Below are 20910 nucleotides of genomic sequence, written 5' to 3' on the forward strand. Positions count from 1 at the left end.
TTTAATGCTGCTCAATGACGATTAGCTCTGATAAAAAGAGAGGGATCAAAAACAGGTAACTGCTGTGGCCTCTTCACCCATCCAAAATATTATTATCATACTTTCTCTATTGCATGAATGAATGTGCAGACACATGGAAGTAACTGACTTGTGCTCAAAAATATAACACACACTTTCAGTACTCACACTCATACTACAACAATGGACGGCTGTAATAAAGGGATGAAGTTTGAAATTAAGCAATAATCTTAGCAACATGTTATCAAATCTTCTCTGTCCTTCACTCACATTTATGGTAATACTGTATATTGTGTCTGCATGATGTGTCTGTTTTGACTGGCCATGAAATTTAAAGTGTTAATATATTTTCTATATGGATATGGTAAATCAATGATGATGATGATGATGATAATGATGATGATGATGATGATGATGACGATGAATAAAACAACACAGTACCTATGCAAAAGTGCATAATTGTTTAAAAAGTATTAACTTTGACTTCTATTTGCAGATTTTACAGCCACAGGTTCAAACATCATATTTGCCATTTTACAGTTTTTGCTAAACATAATGGACATACAGAGGTTTTGTTGTGCAGGAAAATATATTTTCTCAGTATGTAATAAGGAAAAAATGCATACTGGACATCAAAGCTGCAATACCCATTTATTTAATTGGTTTAATTTTACCCATCTTCACCTTGCACTTTACTGTAATGATTCTACTTTAGTAGGTAACTAGCTGATACTAATTCTTGTCATTTGGTTTGCTAGAAAAAGGAGAAATAATTTGAAGGATAAATATGAATATCTCCAAGCACTCAAAAGAGAAAGAAACAAAGGAAAATTTCCAGCTGCTCTGAGCTGAGTTTTGGCTTCTACTAGAGAAAAAAACTAATTCTTTTGACTTTTAAACAGAGCAGCATCAAAAAAACAACAACAAAGAAAATAGAGTGAGATACAGAAAGAGGAAAAAGGCAGATGTTAAAGGATACAGAGCCTCAACAGACAGAAAAAGGTCTGATGGAAGGAATATGAACTTGACTGCACCATCTATGAGATGTAAGCCAGTAATATTATTCTGTTTTCATCACTTCTTTCACTCTAGAAAGAAACACTAAGATTTTAAACAAGTGAGATGTTTTCTTAGGGTGTAAAATGTAGTGCAGTTACTATACTGTGCATCTTTGAGTTTACAGAATGAATCTGATGAATAATTAATGCAGGATGGTAAGCAGATCAATGGACTGCAGGTTCTTATTATGGGACAGATCACAAAAATTATTATTTCATTATGGGTGTAAATACAGCTTCTGGAATTATTACAATGCACTGCAAAATAGGTAAATCATTTTCAAGAAACTCAATAAACACAGACGCCATAATATGTTTAATATATCCTTTATTTTTATTAAACAAAATTTCAGTAAAAACTCTTATTAAGTAGAAAGACAAATTTCCCTGTCAGTAGTTTACTCCAGCTGTAGGGCTGTCCGTGACTACATCATCACTCATGAATGAGTCTGTCTGTTGGAACACATTTCTAAAACTTAAAACTGTTTTTGTTGTTGTTCATCTTTTATTTAAAAGTCAGTTTAGAAGGAAAGACATCTTTGTTAATAGTCCGGTAATGCCGGATAATGTGAACCTTTCCCAGTGAATAACTTATAAAAGATGAGAAACTATTCCTAAAAAAAGTCATCCACTTGTCAGATGATTACATAAGAAATAGAGAAGGGGGCAGGACAGCCCTACACTGCTCTCTCAAAGGTCCGTCACAGACCTCCACTCTCCTCGTTTGTTCACTCCTACTGAATTAGTGCTGCCGACTCTTAACTGTTGAGTCACAGCGGGAGAAAGCTGACAGTATATAGTGTCAAAACTACAGCATAGACAGCAGTGTCTGTTACAAAGGCGTTAAGAAAGAAACAGAGCGGTGAGCAGGTGCACCGTGCACGTAGAGCCACCTCTGGCAGTGTTTTCAACTATTATCCTCTTTTTTTCTTACAAAAAACAAAAAACAAAAAAAAGAAAAGAAAAGGAAGCTACATGATTATCATCACAAAATAAAATCTCTTTGGCATAGAACACCCACCCAAAAGCATGAACACATTCGCACACACACAAACACATTCGCCCACACACACACACACACACACTCACATGCACACACGCATTTTTAAAAGGTTCTCTAACAGAAAGCTACAAGCGTCGTCACTGTCAGAATTATAATCAGCAAAATTATGCTATAAAACAAAGTTGAGCCCTGTTAAGATGATCAGATATCAGATATTAGAGTCCCGTACTCAGTGATAATTGCATATATTACATCAAGCTGAGAGCAGAGGGCACAATCTCTACTGCCAACTATATTCTCTTCTTTGTCCTATTACGTCCAATATCAGCATCTCGGCTTCCTTTGTCCACCTTTATTTCTGCTCAGGGTCTAGAAGAAGAGGAAAAAGGCATGATGAGGAAAAATAACTTCAACTTGAAGCACAGCTCTTCCATAGAGAGGTCATTTATCTAAAAGTTGTGCTGTAGAAAACAAACACTAGACTTTAAAATACCTTAAAACCTACTTACTTAATCAATCTTCTTACTATTAGTGATGAGAACTTTTTTTTATTTTTATTTTTTACAGAGATTCCTGTATTTCTGTGAGCGGTCACTTATGTTTTGACTGAAGAAGCTTTCCAGATCATAGAAAAGACAAAACAAATATTATAACTGGAAGAAATATTGGCCAGTGACTTCTTTTAGATTTGTCCATAAATGTGTAGACGTAAATTCAATGTGAAATAACAGGTCTGAACATTCTCATGTTTTCAATACCACTAATGATATCGACCACTTTAAGCTCAGAAATATTATTTATAACCATCACAATAACAGTGACAAAAATCTAGAAACAAGTGTTTTGGTTTCCAATATTCTAATATTTTCTTACAAATAATAATACAAATAAAACAGGTTCATGAAACTTTAGGGCAATATCTTGAAAGAAAACCCAGAGAACTTAAGTGCCTTTTTAGTTTTGCCTCATTATCTACAAATGTATCTATTTTTATACACACATTTATTTCCTTATAACTAACTTTTAACATTCACATGTTTCACATTATAGAGAAACCAAAATGTTTGGCTCAGGTAACATTTGGTTGCCCTTACCTTTAGGTCAGTATCCGTCGTATCTGTCGTGAGCAATGCTTCCTTGGTATTCGTCTGCCATCATAGCTCTTTCCATGCTGTCCATGGGCATTTCAGGCATGTACCCACCCATGTACTGCTGACCTGCGAACCCCATATTAGCATCCAGCTCTGCAAGAGATGACATTTGTTTTTATTTTTTACTCATTACACACAAACATACAGCATGCCATTTAACCTCCCTTTTATTTGGTTTATTTGGTGCTGCTGCCATGACACGGAAACAGCAGTAAAGGAAATTGTACAAGGGAATGGAAATCATTTAACATTTTAGGCACATTTTTGGACCGCAGTGATCATAGTGAGAGGAGAAGCTAATCCGTTTTCCTTTAGAGTTTCTCTGCTCTGAGAGGAGACAGAAAATACCAAGGCCATACAAGGAGAAAAGTCAAGAGCAGGAAAGGACAGGAAATTAGAGAAAGATTCAAACACAGATAAAGAAACACCGGGAAGGAGATTGATTGAGACAAAAACCTTTTAGACTTGGCAATGAGGAATAGGTGGTAATGCATCCGAAGAGAGAGAGAGACTCAAGAATAAATCAAAGAAAAATGCTGAAGTGAATGAGACAAGAATTCACTTTTGGAAAAGGGCTGAGAAGAGTCCAGATTGTCTTGTTTCAGAGTACTTGTTAAACTAGAAAAACATTTCTTTTGCTACCAGATGACAGTGTTAAATGGATTCTGTAAACTGCAGCAGGGGAGGCAACCTGTTAGCAGATTACAGCATTTTAACACTGCCCTCACTCCCTGTGGTGGAGTGACCCGGTGCTGAGGAATGTGCTGCATGCACACATTGCAGCCATAGCTACTCACCATCTTGTTGGTATGGATCCATGGGGACGCTGTTGTGGGCCTGCAGAGAGGTCATGAGAGGGCAAAGGTCAAATAAAGTCAACACTTTTTTATAGAAAGCTTATTAATTGTATTATTGATACAAAAAAAGTGCAAAGATGAGTAGGATCTAAGCCCAAAAAGTTGAAGGGAATAAAGTCTACTTCAATGCTCTGTTGTCATGTCTTGGCAGTGGAGGGCACCAAACACTCACCATCTCCCAGGCAGCGGCGTCGTGTTTGAACAGAGAGTGTGTGAGCTCCACAGAGACTCTCTTCTTGTAATCGGAGTTCTTATCCTCAGAGATGCGGAAGAGCACGGCTGCAGCGTAAGTAGCTGAGGAGGAAAAGAAACAGGACACATTCAGCAATGTATAATAACGCCCGACACCATAATAATACATTATTGTGTGGGTGCACTGAATACACATAGTAGCTCGGCCTAAAGATTTAACAAGGAATGTAAATATACTCAAAGCCATTTCCATCCCATTAATTTAGTTTTATATCAGCTATATTTATTTTATACTTTTTTAAAAAACTGGTAAATATACCTGGCTGTTGTCAGCTGATCTAACCATAACCACACCGTCCTAATGATCTTTTTGTTTTTGAGTGTTAAACCCTTAATAATAAATCGCCTCTTAGTTCAGTCTATTATCAATATTAATCAATATCTATTGTTATCGAGAAAATATGCAAAGTCATTTTGAACATTTCCCTTGTTAGTGTGAAAAATAACCACCTAAAAACGCATATTTACTGTACTTGAAGGAGCAGTTTGATACTTGTATACGTGAAATATGTGTATTCACTTTCTTGCGGAGAAAACATCAAATATTTCTGCACGGTAAATGAATGAAACTGGAACAGCTAATTAGCTTAGCTTAGCATAAAGACCGCAAACAGAGGGAAACAGCTAGCCTGGCTCTTTTCAAAGCTAACAAAATACATGTACCGGTACCTCTGACGCTAAATAATTAATATGTCTTGTTTGTTTCATCTCTACAAAAGTTTGTGTAAATAAAACTAAGCTAACCAACTTTTGGCATTCTCATCCAGGCTAACTCTTGGCAATAAACTACTACTACAACAGAATAATACATTAGTGACATTAAATGTGCAGTAAAAGAAATAATAAAAATACCTTGTTAAAATAGTTAAAAGTAGCCAAAATTCTTAATGCTGCATCTTTACTACTTATTGTCTGTAAATGGATGCAAATGTAAAGTGATATCTGTTTCCTGTTAAATTATCAATGTATTCACTTGTACTAATTATCTGAATAATGTAAGCCGTCAAATTACCTATACAGTATAGGCAGAATACTCACTAACATTGCACCCTAGTTCATGATTGTATTGAATTCTTTAAATGTAGGCAGCAATACAGCATACATCCTTTTGAAAAAGTACCTGGAGTACCTGGAAACTGCACTTACAGTAAGTACAGCACTTGAGCAAATTGACTGTGTTGCGTTCCACCTATGACTAAATGCTACGTTACAGTAAGGTAATCACAGTGCATTATCTTGGTGTCCTACCAATGCCCTCGTTGTTGGAGTGCAGCAGCTCCATCAGTGGAGCAGATGCTCCCTCGCTGTCGATGAGCTCAGCTGACTGTTTGTCCAGGGCCAGCTCACACAGGACGCCCGCTGCCACGCGCTTCACATTGTCCACTGGAGAGTAGAGGAGCTGGAGAGGGGGAAGAAGAAAATGAGTTAAAAAAAAACAAAAAAACAACCAAACACCTAAAACAATAAACATAAGGAAGTTACTCATCATGGCAAGGAAGTGTGAGACAATCAGTTTCTTCCATTACCTGAACAAACAGAGGAATGGTCTGCAGGTTGGCGATCTCTGCTCTGTTGATGGGATCTCTGGCCAGGATGTGCAGAGCTCCTGTGCAGCCCTCTACAATCTCCTCCATCCTCACTCCATCCTGTGGAGCAGCAATTCATAAATAATTCACAACTAATAATATCCAAATTCCATTTAAAAACATACACAGTTAATTTTGCACCCCACAAACTAGTCCACTGTTGTACCTGGTATGTCTGCTGGGCGGATGAACCATGTTTCTGGGCGTCCTGGTGGGCTTTGAGCAGCAGGTTGACCAGGCGGGGGATCACTCCAGCGTCCCTCAGAGGGGCCTGGTTCTCTGGGCACAGGGCCAGGTTGCGGACCAGTCCAACCACAGCCTTCAGGCACGGAGGAGAGGCAAAGATACAGTCATGATACTGTTTATTGTAATTGGTCATTAAGTAAAACTAGGCTGATAAACTACTCCAAGCTTCTCCATTAGAAATATAAAGTTTTTTTCCCCCCTGGAAGCCTGCTCTTGTTAAACATACTGTTCCTGCTGTCATGTGCAGTTCATGCTCTTTCAGGCTGATCCGGACTCTGGCCTTCTGCCGGATCTGCCATCCCCTCTGTCCATCTGTCTAGTTCCCCCCCTTTTTCCCCCAGCCTTTCTCTTTGGAACAAATCCATTCACTCCTAATTGTTTGTTTCATAGTCCTTAACTTATTAACTTACCTTTCCACCATCTTAGAAGGAAAACACATATTTCTCCTACATAAAATAACTTATGGGCTCAAACAAGATTCCCCCTTCCCTCCCTGCTTCTCTACCTTGATGACAGGCCAGTAGTATTGTTGGTTGAGCAGCTTGACGATGGCGGGGATGCCATAGTGTTTCCTCACAGCATGCTGTGCCATCTCAGCCTGTTGGTGGCGTGAAGTCAGGTGGCGCAGAGCGCAGACGGCAGGTTCAGTCACATCCTCCTTCTCACCGGCACGCAATATGGCGTGGATCAGCGACTCCACACCGTTGCTCTGGGTGACCAGAGTTTTATTGTGGGCATTGTTGCATGTGAGGTTTGACAGGATGCCAGTGGCGCAAGTAAGCATGTTGAGATCGTCTGAACTAAGCAGGCCAACCAGCACCTGCAGCAGGCTGTCCATACCCTCCTGGAAACAGGAAGATCATTTCAGATCAGTTCCTCCTCGTGTCAAATTATGAGAAATTAAAAACTGATTTTGTGGACACTGACCTCTTTGGTGGCGGCATCAGACAGGTTTCTGAGTGTCCACAGACAGTTCTGCATCAGACGCTGACTGGAGCCTGTGAGGTGTTTACCCAGAGCCTGCATCCCACCTGCAGGGAACAGAGAAGTTAGATCACTCGGCTCTCAGCAGCATCTCATAAGCTGTGCTGTCACGAAGCTATGTGGTTGACACAAAGCCAGTATCCACAGTTCGGGTAACAAAAAGTTGACACACCTGTAGGATTACTTTGTACACACACGCACACACACACAGACAGGTGCATGCTCGCACAGAATACACATATTACATACCAGCCTCTACAATGGCGGGTTTGTTGCTGGGGCACACAGAGAGAACTTTGAGCACACGGCTTGTGGTCCACAGCAGCTTCTCATAATTGTAGGTTTTCATGATGTGAACTAGACCCTCAGGACCCCTGTTGGCAAGGATGATGAGCTGTGAGAGAAGAAAGAGAGAGGCTGTGTGAGTATAAGCTGGTAGACAAAGTGCAGATGGAGTAAAAAGAACTTATATTCTTTAACACTTATGCACAGCTCTTACAAAGCTTTGACCTGTGCAGATAGATAAACAGCAGTTCATCTTAATCATTTTACTACTCTCAACACGAAAAACACACCCATACCCCCACTGTGCCAGCACCTGAACAACTTTGTTCACACGCCACACCCAAAACAAAACATGCACACACAAGCTTGACAACACGAACAGTCTCGAATTACTTGGCTAGTATGAAGTGTACTAACCATTGTACTAAGTGTACTGACAAATATACCAAAACACCAAACACACACCTTGCTCTCCTGGTTGCCATAGGACAGCAGCTGCAGACAGTCTGTGGTGATGGCCAGGAACTTGGGATTGCTCTTATTCAGCAGGGGAACCATCCTCTGCAGACCATCAGCCAGGCGAACGGCCATCTTGGCTCCTTCTTGATGCAGCAGCAGGTTGTGGAGCGTGGTGATGGCGTAGAAGAGAACAGACTCCATGGGAGAGCTGAAGGAGAGAAACAGGTGGGGTAAGATGAGTGACAATTTTAAGTTCTGTTTACTTTTTCGTTAGACAAAATTTCTTCCAACTGCCTCATTTTTTTCTACCCGAGATCTACAACGCGCACATTGCCAGTCAACACACTCTAGAAAATGTGCTTAATCTAGAACTGATGTAGCAGGGACAAAAATGTTTTTCAGAAGTAAAAAGGTGGATTTGCAGAGCAGGTCTTTTTGGTGTCTTGGAATATTACAGTTTAAAGTTAATGCTGGTGAAGAAATAAACATCTTCTCATATTCTATAATGGCTTTCTCCTCTTACATCCATTAAATGTCATTGCAGAGAGTTGTTGAGTCAAAGGCTTGATTTCTACTTCTTCAGCTGAGCTGTATTACAGCTGCACCGTTAAATACCTCATTGTTTGTCATAACCCAAAAGAGTTATGACAAACAAACCCATGAAAAAAAGGCCTAGAAATACAATCTACTTCGCAAGAAAGGAGTTTCCTAAAACTATTTCAGTGTTTTTAAAAAGGTGTATTTTCCCTTTTATAAACACATTATAAGGAGGAGTATATTTTCCAAACATACATAAGAAACTAAGACCAGAGCAACGTCATAAGTGACTGAAGTCAAATGTCCTCCTTAATCAAAGATCTCGCATTCTCTCAGGTACCTGAGCATGCGAACCAAAGCAGGAATGCCTCCAGACTTGAAGATGGAGAGCAGGCCCTCCCTCTGGTGGGACAGGTTGTGGAGAATGCTGGCTGTGGCCCGTGCAGTCTCCATGTCGCTTGTGTTCTGCATGGCCCGCACCACGGCAGCCACCATCTGAGGGGACTGCATCAGTGCGCGCCGCGATGCCTCCTTGCGTGTAAGCTGGTTGACAATCTGTGCTGCCTTGCTGACCACCACCTGATGACAAATGAAAGGGGGAGAGGATGAGTTGATTTTTACTAAAATTATACAAACACTTGAATATTCAAGTTTTTAATTATCTCAAAATATTCAGTTTACAATGATACAAAACAAAGAAAAGGAGCAAATTTGAGAAGCTGGAACCAGCAAGTGGCGTTTATAATTATCTCATAAGACCCTGTATGATAAACAATAACATAAAATCTAACTGTGTGTGTATGTGTGTATATATGTGTGTGTGTGTGTGTGTGTGTGTATGTGTGTATATATGTGTGTGTGTGTGTGTAGGCAGCATTCCTCACCTGGTCTTCATCGTTAAGCAGTTTGGTGAGCTCAGGCACAGCACGTGTGGCCAGCTCTGCATCATCCTGGTAGTTGATCAGATGAATGATGGCTGTCTTGAGCATCTGGGAGGGCTCGGCCAGCTTCTGGACATTAGTCATCTGGGACTGGTCTATCTGAGTCGACAGGATGTTGGTGCCTGGCTCCAGAGTCTCTGGGAACATTGCAGCCCGCACCCGCTGGGCTCTGGTAGTGCACAGGGCTTCCAAGTCTATCGAGAAGTGAGATAATGTCATCACAGGGCACATGTAATTAAGAAAAGGTTATAGTGTGTGCATATTGGCTGGTTTGGCCCTTGCTTGTTGTCTTACCAGGCTCTTCCCTTGTGACAGTAGTGGTGGTCACGGTGTAGTGTTTGGATGTAGTGTAGTCGTCGTCATCTCTGACTACTGTGGTGGCTCCAGACTGGATACCCGAGTCTATGCCATACATCGTGTCCTGCCACTGTTCCACCTTCAACACACCACTTTCATGCTCACTCACTGCCAAACACAAAGAGAAGCATTGTGGGATGTATAAGTTGTTGGACCCAAGTCATTTATTAGTAAATTCAGTTTGCTAAACATGGACGTGGATATTTTTCTCCTAAGTGAACTATACCACACAAAAGAAGTGGTTTACAGACATGACCTTTCGTTATGCTTTGAGGAAATGACCTTGATATGAATACATGAAAACAATAGTTGGAAGTAGGAAAGGTCATGATCAAAACAGAATCCTTAACAAGTAGTTTAGAATGAAATGATACAAATGAAAATGCACAAACTAAATCTAAAACAACATAAAAACACAATATTATTAAAGCAGAAATATAGGAAGAGGGAATAAAATATGAAAGTAAGACACATAAAAATGTTTTTAAAATAGATGAATTGTGAATCACTTACTTTGCATTGCCATCTTTGTCTCCCGCTATCAAAACAATGATGGACAAACCTAAAAAACACAAAAATTCAAGATTCAGTCAAACATTTCTTCTGCTTGAACAATGACACCAAACTTCAGTACATGTCATGAATTAATAAATATTCCAGCGAGGCCTCTGCTCCCTTACAAAAAAAACGTCAGTCAGTTTTTATATGCCATCCGAGTACGACAGTTCACAAGATGACCCCCCTCCACCCTCCCTGCCGTGCACCCTGACCTGAAAATGACAACAGAGAGCAGCAGCAGAGGCTCATGGGATAGTGAGAGAGAAGTAGACTGAGAGACAGCTGTAAGTCAGGAATGCTAGCCACTTCAAGAGACCTTTCACCCCGGGCCTCCACCCATACAGCCGTAGGAGCAGCCTGCTGCTGACGCATGGCAAACAGGAACCTGCTCGTCAGGTTTCGACTCCTTTGAGTGAGTGAGTGTATGTGCGCATACTGTATCGCAAGTATACTCGTTACACACAAATTTAAACCTTAAAAGAAAAACAGCTGCAACCTTCAACTTTTTCTATCTTTTAAATATTACCACACGCCATCTTTAGCACTTACTTGTCCTCATTTTGTAGTCACTGACTAATCTGACGTCTTGAGTAGTTAGGCTTTTTTCAGACTGAGTATCTGCCACTGACTTGTTGGTGCAAGTCAAGCACCTCCTACGTGATCTCATTTTCCTAATAAAAATCATTGTCACTATATTATCTCATCACATCTATCATTCATAGACATCTTACTCCTCTCATAGTGAAAAAATTCTTACTGGTTCACTGTGCTTACATTTTCATGTGCCCTATTGTTTAAGAAGATAAAGCAAAAGCATTTACTTTCTGTCAGAACAATAGGTCTCAAATATTCAATTATTTGTGAAACAATGTAACTAAATAGGATGAGATCTTTATTTAACTTTATATTCTGCAACATTAAAAATAAAGACTAAAACATTGACCGTTCTTTCAGACTTCTTTGTGCTGCAGCTCCACAGACCCAGAATAACCTCTCTCTGTCAGATCATAGATGTTTTCAGTCTCTATGTTTCTGCAGTCTGAATGTCACTCACCCACCACAGAAAACAACTCTTCATGACGGAGACAAAAAAAAAAAAAATCATGCATTCATAATAGCTGCCTGCCGCTGCGTGTGACATATGGCCGATACAGTACAATGCATTCACTGTGCTGTGTTACAAGTGTTTCTCAGATGTTTGACTGTTACTGACAGGATTCTCTGCTGAGCACATTGCAGGGGTGCAATGTGATTTTGTGTGCGTGTTTGTGCTACACATGTAAGAGTGTGTTCACTGATTTCTGCAGATGCACTGAAGGTAACAGAGGGGGGCTGTACACACAGCAAAGCCAACAAACAAAGCCTTCAACAGACAAGACACAGGGGAGAATATCACCTTTGTATGACAGCTGGTTGTAGCTTATGATTCCTGCAATAAACAACTATGCTTATCTTCTATCGTTACGACTAATAAAACAAGTCGAGACTAAAAGCTACAAAGTCAAGCTGCTGAGTTGGAACAAAATGAGCTATAAACCCATCAGTTATCACCTTTACCTATGCTGGCAGACAACCTCAGGGAACATATTCATCTGGGCACAACTTAACAATGTGGCGAGTACTGTAATCACAGTTGATCTGAGGGTTTGGAGGAAAAGAATTTGTACGAAGATGAACTGCTTTGTCTCGCTGCCTTACACTGGAGCTGTTCATGGTGTTTAGCAACAGCACCACTCCCTCGTCTCTTTGCCCTCTGGCTTTGCATAGGGATGTGTCGTGTTGCGTTTCACTCCCTTACACAACCCTGCCCACTTTCTCTGCTAGGCATCCTACTATTGTGGCATCAACTGGCACGCAGTTGTGTTTGCATCTCTGTAGCTTCTGCAGGAGGGAGGGGATGTTTTCCATTAAAGTTAGCATGAAGAAGAAACTAACAATAGTGCGTGCACCAGCAAAATGTGTTCACTGCATGTTCCTCATTAGTTTGTGTCTGTCCTGAGTTTTCTCTCCGTGGCCCTTTGATGGACTACAAACTTGCTTGCAAGTTCTTAACGTGTTTTTGGGCCTTTATGTGTTCAATTGCTGTTGATGTTCAAAATACGCTCACCTGAGCCTGATGTCCTCGTAAGGTCTGAACAGGTACCAATACGTCACGACTCTCACTTTAACAGGGAGCAGCAGCTGAGCAAGTTTCAGCTGCATTAGGTCTGGCACAAGATCCTGCAGGACCTGGCCCCAGAGGACTGTCTGTGCTTGCAGCTACATGCTACCTTACAGAGATAATGCACTGACTCATAAGAGCACAGACAGAAACTATGCTGATAATGACCCAGTACTCTTCTACACCTTTCAAAGTATAGGGTGTGGCCCTTTTCTTTCTTTTTTTTTTTTAAACAGGAAATCATGAGGGTTTGTTTGTTAAGATGGCAGTCGACTACTGGCCATCCACTGGCCATTAACTGGCAATAAATCGGTAGAAATCTGGGAATAAATCGGTAGAAATCAGACAAACTAAAAACATTTCGCTAATCCACTGCTGAAAGGACAGATACAACTGATATCAAACAAAGCCCACATGATTTTGTTTTAAGCAGAACTGCAGCATGTACACCATGTCAACACAAAACGTTCCTGTTCTCTGTAAATCAGGGACAGTGTTTGTGTAGTCTTTGTTTTCCTGGGCGAGGCAACGGGTTCAGCCAACTGTTGCAATGCTGCGACACGCCCCACATATCGCCTAGGTAACTGGAGGGCTATGCACTGTGGGGGTTTTATCATCTGACCCATCTGATGTCTGAAGCTATGCTTGCTTGTTTACTGATAAGTGTTTTTGCCTCTTGGGTCGACGTGTAATTTGTTTTTTTTCCAGTTCACGACTGCGGTCCAAGTCAAGAAAATCATTCAAATATTTGATTTTAAATAAAACTAAAGTTGAGCGAAAGCAAAACAGAATATATTTATATTATGCTTATTAAAAGGTGAAAGTAAAACAGTATCGAGTGTCAAGGCTTATCTACTGATCCCTCTCCCATTGTTAAGTGCGGACTAAAGGTTGTGTGCGCCTCTGACTGGACTTTGTCCTCTTCCAGTTAATGAATAATGCATGTTTTCACTTACTGTACCTTGTTCTATCATCATCATCATTACAACACCATCCACCCACCTATAGAAACATGGAAGTGACTGCTTTTACTCAGGGAAAAAAAACACACCCATCACCTCCCACTATCTTGTTAAGCAAGAGACTTTTTTTTTTACCCTGCACAGTTAAACCAGGAATGTGGATCAGTAAAAGCTGCCAGTGAGCGAGTTGCAACAGAATAGCAGAGATGGATGCTGTTGAGCGCCCAATGCTGAAAACCTGGTGTGACATTCCACACTAACACAGTATATTCAGCCTGTCCTGTGTCCCCCCGCGTAAATCATGTTCTGAAAAGAAAAGAAAAAAAAAAAGCACTCTTCCAACACTAAACTCGTCTAAACTTACCCCACTGACTCAGTCATACATTACTCAGGATAACAGATACTGAGCACAATGCTACTGTGACCATCTATGAGTAAGTCTGTTCTCAATTATGAGAGCAGGTTCACTGCAACCCCCCTCCACACCACGGGCATGTCAGACAGGGAGTGTCACCCCAGCAGTGACTGGCTCTCAACAAGGGTGTGGCAGTGTGTATGAGTGAATTGGGTGAGGCTGAATACACCTAAATGACTTGAGGGGCTAAACTGTAGAGTAATTAAGATGTTATGCTGTCATAAACTCAGGACAGGTATGAATAAACACACACACACACAAACACACAAACTTTGCTGGCCTAAGCTCCTCTTTGTGTCACAGCAGGAATGAATCAGGTCAGGGAAGAGGTCCAGGAGGCTGGAGATGCACTCTGGTCATATTCCAGAGTGGCTCCTAACATATATTACAGTGATTTGTTGTTTAGCCTCATGCCTGTTTGGCAGGCAGCCGTGTAAATAACATGTGACAGGGGATCTGCACGCTTTTTTAACGGCTGCTTGAGAAAGTTTAACTGGCAAAGTTAGTGTCACGGCACAGTTTGAGGAAAAACACCCCTATTTGCCAAGAGTTAGATGAGAAGATTGATACCGCTCTCATGTCTGTCAGTTAAATATGAATCTAGAGTGAGCAGCTAGTTAACTTAGCTTTGCACAATGACTGGAAACAGGTGGAAATGCCTAGCATGGCTCTATCGAAAGATAACAAAACACACCTATCAGCACCTCTGAAGCTCATAATTACCATATTATATCTTGCTTGTTTAATCCATACAAAAACAAACCTGCGCATAACTTCCTGTACGACTACAGCCTGCTGCTTTACACTAAGCGAAGCTTATCATACAGATACAAAAGTATCAATCTTGATATCCAACACTCAGCAAGAAAAATGTCAACGTATACCTTTACCAGTAATTCAATTTAAACACAAAAAACAATGTGTATATTAACTGCACTCTCCTTTGTTACAAACTTAATCTGTGATAACAGACTCGCTGATATCATGTGTAGCCTGACATGCAAACAAAGCAGATTATGTTACCCCACATCTGTAAACCTTCCTGCACCATCTGTACAGATCAACTATTTCACATATTTAAGTCACACATACACGCACGCACCCAGTCACATATATGTCCCCTGACATGCAACACACACTACTCTTACAATAAACTGTTTCTTTAACACCCTGGACTCACATGGCCCAATCCTCCTGACACATTAAATGGCCAGTGCATCCAGCTGAGCCTCCGGAGCAGACAGACTGCAGATGACACTGTGTTCCCTGCATCTCTTCTCCACAGAGTTGGGGGTTCAGCTGTCCCAATGGGATACAGTTTAACACCACCCACTGACATTCCTGGTCCCCCCCAACCGCACACCCCTCAACTCCCACATGTCCCACAGTAGGCATGATGGCGCTGTAATGGAGGCAGCAGGGGCTAACTGGATAGCTGTTATGTTATAAATCAATAAGGGATGTGAAGTGGTGCACAGCTAATGGATTTATTGCGGTTGGTGACAGGAAGTGGTGGTCAACATTATCTGACTCACCAGCACTGTTGGGCTGTCCGGTCAGAGAGGGGAAGTTTATTAGGAGAAACCGTGATTTCACAACTGTTCCTACAAAACTGTGGTGACAAACTACTCTAGGCTGTATCACGTCATGTGCAAAGTTTAGAAAGAACACCGCTTGAAGTTCATATTTTGCTAAAAGGGTTCAATCTTTTGAGAGTTTGTCAATTGACTGTAACAGGCAGTTGATAAAATCCAGACCATAGCAACGCCAGCATGCCAAGAGCCCACAGAGAAAGAACAGACAATGAGATACTGCTGGTAAGCACTTGAGCAACACACAAACTGAATTTTGTCTAAACGTGGCAGATAGAGCGCAGTGTGCTCCCCCTTCCTTGCCTGATCTGGAAAAAGTCCCAACAACACAGTCAACCGCAGCCAGCATGCCAATGAATAAAATAAGCAGCAGAATGGATAATGGCCCCAGATCTGTCAGTTGATTCACTGCAACTACTTTAATGAGTTGAATTAAGCCAGTGGATGCCGTATAGTGGCTGTAAACTGTGCAGTTGTTTACTCCCTGTGGGATCTCGCTGTGAATCAAAGGAAATGTGAGCTGTCTCGGAGGAGGTGCCCGAGTGCAGACCGGATTCAAATTACACGAAGCTGATAAAGGAAGAGGGAAGGAGTAAAAAGGGGTGTATGCTGTGTGGTAATAAACCCTCATTTGCAAAGCAACAAAGTTCACAAAGTGCTCCATTACATACAAGACATTGTGGGAAGATGTTCAAAGATTATCTTTCATATAAGAAGAACAATACATAATAAAGATCCATCCAATGACTTAATTTCATTTTACATAAAAAAAAAAAATCCTGCATTTGATGGTCAGTTATTTGGCTTTTGGGTTTAGAAAGTGTTTTTAGGGTAATGATTTTTCTCTTTACAGTAAGTGGGATGTTCCCCTCTCTGTGTTGTTTGGTGGACGGTAGGAAGGAAGAGGATGAACTAAGTCTCTGATACAGCACAGAGAGCCTCTGTGTTACTTTGTTTGGGGTAGGGGAGGAAAAGAGTAGCTGCATTGTCCCATTAACTGCTGTCACAGTGAAAAGGAAACCGGGTCTCAAGTGTCCCCACTGGATACAACCAAAAAGGCTGAGGCACATCAAGATGGCTCCGTGTGTTCGCCAGCCAAGTTTGTTGGCCAACGCTGCATCCAAAGCCCTGTTTAAAAGGCTTGGAGGGGAGTTATTTCTTCAACTGCCACTGCTACGCATCGGTGTGCTGCTGAGCACTGAGGCTATGTGACAGATGATTAATTTTTCAGGGAGATTAGAGGCACAAGGGAGTGGGAGGGGGGTGGTTTGGAGAGTGGGGCAAAAGTCTAAAGGGACCCAAAAGAATACAGCGCTCCTCTGGAAACAGTTCAAGTTCATGGTTTGTTCTCTTTATAACCAAAATAAAAGACAGTATCTGAAGAGTGAAAGCTAGCTTTAAAAATGAGTGAAGAGTCATGTGTTTTGTTTAATATGCTGCTGTCTTTTAAATGTCAGCTTTAAAAAAAAAATTAAAAAAAAGGAACAAAGAAGAAACAAATGAGGACGGATGACAGCCTTGATTGTTTAAAACACCCATGCATTTTTCAGTTTATCCAGTGTTTAGTAAAGTATTCACAGGCCCCGGGGTTGCACAACCTTCTCAACCCGTGGGAGCAAGAAATCCGTCAAAAGCACAGTAACACAGAAAACTGAGTTATGAGATTTTCACTCAACAGTGAAGAAAAATGTACTTCTTTATGAGATGTTGCTGTTCTTCATGTCGTGCATCTAACAACTCATGCTTCACTGATGGCTTTCCGTTTCAACCACACCCTTGCTGTCCTCACTCTCTTCAATCTCTCATAGAAGTGTAATTAAGGGACAGGGAGGAGGAGAAAAACAGACACCACAGGACTCATCAGAGTCACTGTGCTGAGAAGTACAACTCAGCCAAATCATCCAACTGTGAAAACTTTATCTTTTGAGTCACTGCTGGAATCTAGTTTACTCCCTCGCTGTTTGGATATGCTGTCAGTAATGAAAAAATTATCAATGGTAATGTATTCATGGAGAAAACAGGAGGATTCAGCTATTTCCAGCATGCTGTTAGATGGATGCATGAGTTTTTTTGATAGGAATTGACTTGAAATGACTGACCTGGCAGACATTCATGCAGCTTTTATGTGCGAGCCATGGGAAGAAACAGCCATTAGACCTTTGACATTCTAAGTAAGGGACATTTTCTTGTCCTCATTTGAGCCAACCGAGAGAACTGTTGAAGGTGAATAATTCATGCCGGTGACTGTCATGAGTAGGGTTCAGCTGGCCAGTGCTAGCTTCACTTGCTCAGCATTATACTACTGTGCTCTGCTAGAGGCTTTATTCTTTGTCAGTGACAGCAGAAAAACATGAGTGGATGCTTTCGGATGATCCTGCCAAAAATTTAACTACCGTATTTATCCAAAACAAAGAAATTCTTTGGCTTGATTTAATTAACCCCTGGAAGTCTAGTTAGATGCACCTGCGCTGATTAACCAAGCCAATAACACCAATTTTAAAAGTAAATTAACCACTGTGATTTCTTGCAATTCTTTGATTTATAGGTGATAATAAATAATAAATACTTGAGCACTGCTGGGTTGAATAAAACTGTGAGATTTCCTCTAAAGCTTAAAGGAAGTTACCCCAGTGGAGATGTTGATGCTGGCAAAACGCCTCCCTTTCGATTTCAACCAGAAAGACCCCTATCGTAGCTGACCGGAAACTTAATCTCTTATGCGTCCCCTTCTCCATGGGAACAGTAAAACACTGTGGCAGGGTGATATGCAAACACAGAGCAGGTCACACAACGTGTGCGCCGAGTAGCTGTAACTGAGCCCCTGGAAAGTCCTCGGCAAGGCACCACTGAACACAGACAGACGAGGTAAGACAGTGGATCCACAGAAATCCTTCAAGCAAAACAAAGAGGTCAGGGCATATGCAATACAGTAATCTCCTTTGCAAAGTGTAGACCTATTTATAAACTGAAGGATCTCCTGGCCTCTTGCTCTACTAATGTAGGACAGTATCACGGAATTAAGCAGGAGGAGGGGGGATTATCACCGTGCCACCACAGCTGTAGCTGCAAAATCTACAGTAAGTCACCCCTGCCATCCTTTCTCCCCCTCCTGCTATCCCACCACCCAACCGCCCTCTTCCCCGAGGGCAGACATGAACAGCTTTCCAACCAGGGTGCTGTCTGCTGCTGCACTACTTGATTACACAGAGCAAGCTCGGTGGAGGCCTGGCTGGCAGAAAGTATTGGCACCCTGTCCTATTGAACCTGACACACATTCAGCAGCCTCAGCTGGACACATTGGTCTAGAAACAAGTTGGACACCACAAACTTGTTTAGCGCCAATCTTGGTGCTTTGTGGTGGTGCAACTTGCTGATAAACTGAACAAGAGAACAACAGGTGATGTGGTTTACTGTTTAATGGTCAAAGAGACCGGAGCTCAGATTTTAAGAAAAGTTGTTTAACTTCTAAAGGCAAATGTGACGTGCGTCAAACTTGACTGGGTTAAACAGATATTAAAGTCGGCTGCGAAGGGCGCCGCAAATAACTTAATCAGATAAGAAAAAAGCGGATAAGATTAAAAAAAAAGTCATTTTAAAATGGATGCTGATTTCCGTGGATTTACTCATGAAGTCAAACGAGAGAAAGTTGTGCCCCTGTAGTCTCTGAGCGGGACTGAAAATAAATGCTGTCCTTTCATGTTTGGAGCATCTGCAAACTACTGTAATGACATCATGGAAGATTTGGCAACACCTGGAGTCCTCAGTGCTGGTGTGAACAGCGGCGTGGGACGAGATGGGGAACTATGGTAACAGCAACACATTTGAAAGATATGATTCATTATTCAGTCATATATTACAGATGTGTGAACGAAAACTCACTCCCTCGTGCACGATTAGCTCATTGTGCCAAAATACTGTTGTTTGAGCTCAAATGTTGAAACGAAGAAGTTCGACTAATGATTATTTAGTTTCAGTTGATCATAAAATGTCAGAAAACTTTAACTCACAATCATAGGACAAAAACTTTAAGACTTTTGACACTTTTACGTTAAAAAATAACAAATTATTAGGCTTTTGTAAAAAAAAAAAAAAAACAGCTGCTCATCAATGTTGTGTGGATTGTCTAATCGATTAATCGACTTGACTCAATTCATTCTTCATAAAATATTATGAGTGAGATCATCTCACTGATAAAATGCTTTCTTTCTTATAATATAAAGATATTGTCTACACTACCTTCATGTGTGCTCATAGCCTGTTTCTCTTCACCTGCCTCTGTCGCACGCGGACACACACACACACACACACACACACACACACACACACACACACTTGGACACCACTAACACCGCTGCGGGACTCTATTGACAAGTGACGTCAAGTTTAATGGTCGATACTGGGGCCAAAAACGTCGTTATGATTGGGCAGAAAGAGCTCTGTGGCACTTTAGAGAGTAAAAACTATATTTTTAACCAAAAAAATGAAACTTTTTGTGGCCGGAAAGCTCGCGCTTTTACTCCGAAACAGCAGGCAGAAAGTGGGCAGTTTGAGGCATGCGGAAATGAATCCCAAACACACAAAGCTGGATTTGCACTCAGGTAAGCAAAACATGGAAAATGTAACCAAACAAAGCCCCGCATAAACATACACACCTCTATATTAAGCAGGCGAGACAGTACTATATGTTTAAAAAAAAAGAAAAAAACACACAACACAACAAACATACGTCGGTGACAAAGACGGTGTAAGCAGTTTCAAAAACGGTCGGACAAAGTAAACAAAAACATACATTTATTGTTTCTTACCTGTCGAAACACACGGATGCGTTTTAGTTTATTCCAAGTCAGACTTGTTTTTTCCTTCAGGACAGACACTTGTATGTGTTTCTCCCCCACTTCTCTTCACTCTATCCGCCGCCGCTGCTGCTGCTGTTGCTGATAGCCGACAGTGCTCTGAACAAAAATGAGTAAAAGAAGCGTCACCTCAGCCCAGACTCCGCCCTCCTCACCCCGACCCCACCCTGCCAGAGCTCCACACACACACACACACACACACACACACACACACACACACAACACTGGGAGAGGTGCCACAGCCTGTTTTATTGTTAGGAACTGTACCTAAACTAAATTACAAAATAAAAGACAACAAAGTTGACGTTCAGTTCTTTGTAACTGCCTCAGGCAACACACAACAACACCACAGCAAAACCTTTCATCTATGTGTGGCTCTATCTATAAGAGAATATATAGATAGATAGATAGATAGATAGATAGATAGAGAATATACCAGTTAGACATTAAATCACACGTATACAATGTGTTTACATTTATATCTGCCACAAAACTGATAGCCCATATACAGTAATAGGCCCACCACATATACTAGTATGAATGAGCGAAGTATGAATCTGAGTGAAAGATCTGCTGTATCTGTAGGCTATATTCCAGTGGATAATAAGCCTACAGCGTAGTTCAAATGCAATTTA

At 41.3% G+C, this 20910-nt stretch overlaps 1 protein-coding gene across 1 annotated transcript; it reads right to left on the reverse strand.

The window, feature by feature from the left end:
* Window positions 1-1387: 1387 nt before the first annotated feature.
* jupa (junction plakoglobin a) lies at window positions 1388-20388 on the reverse strand. Its single transcript, XM_010735073.3, has 16 exons — window positions 20228-20388; window positions 10248-10296; window positions 9672-9842; window positions 9321-9571; window positions 8777-9015; window positions 7906-8107; window positions 7405-7549; window positions 7099-7202; window positions 6677-7015; window positions 6092-6244; window positions 5866-5985; window positions 5588-5738; window positions 4260-4381; window positions 4028-4067; window positions 3174-3323; window positions 1388-2448 (listed from the first exon to the last, which is right to left on the reverse strand). The coding sequence occupies exons 2-15, from the start codon at window positions 10258-10260 to the stop codon at window positions 3181-3183; spliced, it is 2193 nt and encodes a 730-aa protein (XP_010733375.1). The 5' UTR covers window positions 10261-10296; window positions 20228-20388; the 3' UTR covers window positions 1388-2448; window positions 3174-3180.
* Between the last annotated feature and the right edge of the window lie 522 nt (window positions 20389-20910).

Source organism: Larimichthys crocea, chromosome X (genome assembly GCF_000972845.2).
Source record: "Larimichthys crocea isolate SSNF chromosome X, L_crocea_2.0, whole genome shotgun sequence".
NCBI classification, from domain to species: domain Eukaryota; kingdom Metazoa; phylum Chordata; class Actinopteri; family Sciaenidae; genus Larimichthys; species Larimichthys crocea.

Excerpts from the sequence above, each read along its gene's own strand:
- jupa (XM_010735073.3), bottom strand. Across the intron at positions 8,108-8,776 it reads GCTTTGGTTCGCATGCTCAG|CTCTCCCATGGAGTCTGTTC; the intron begins GTACCTGAGAGA and ends TCTCTCCTTCAG. Across the intron at positions 4,382-5,587 it reads CTCCAACAACGAGGGCATTG|CTACTTACGCTGCAGCCGTG; the intron begins GTAGGACACCAA and ends TTTCCTCCTCAG.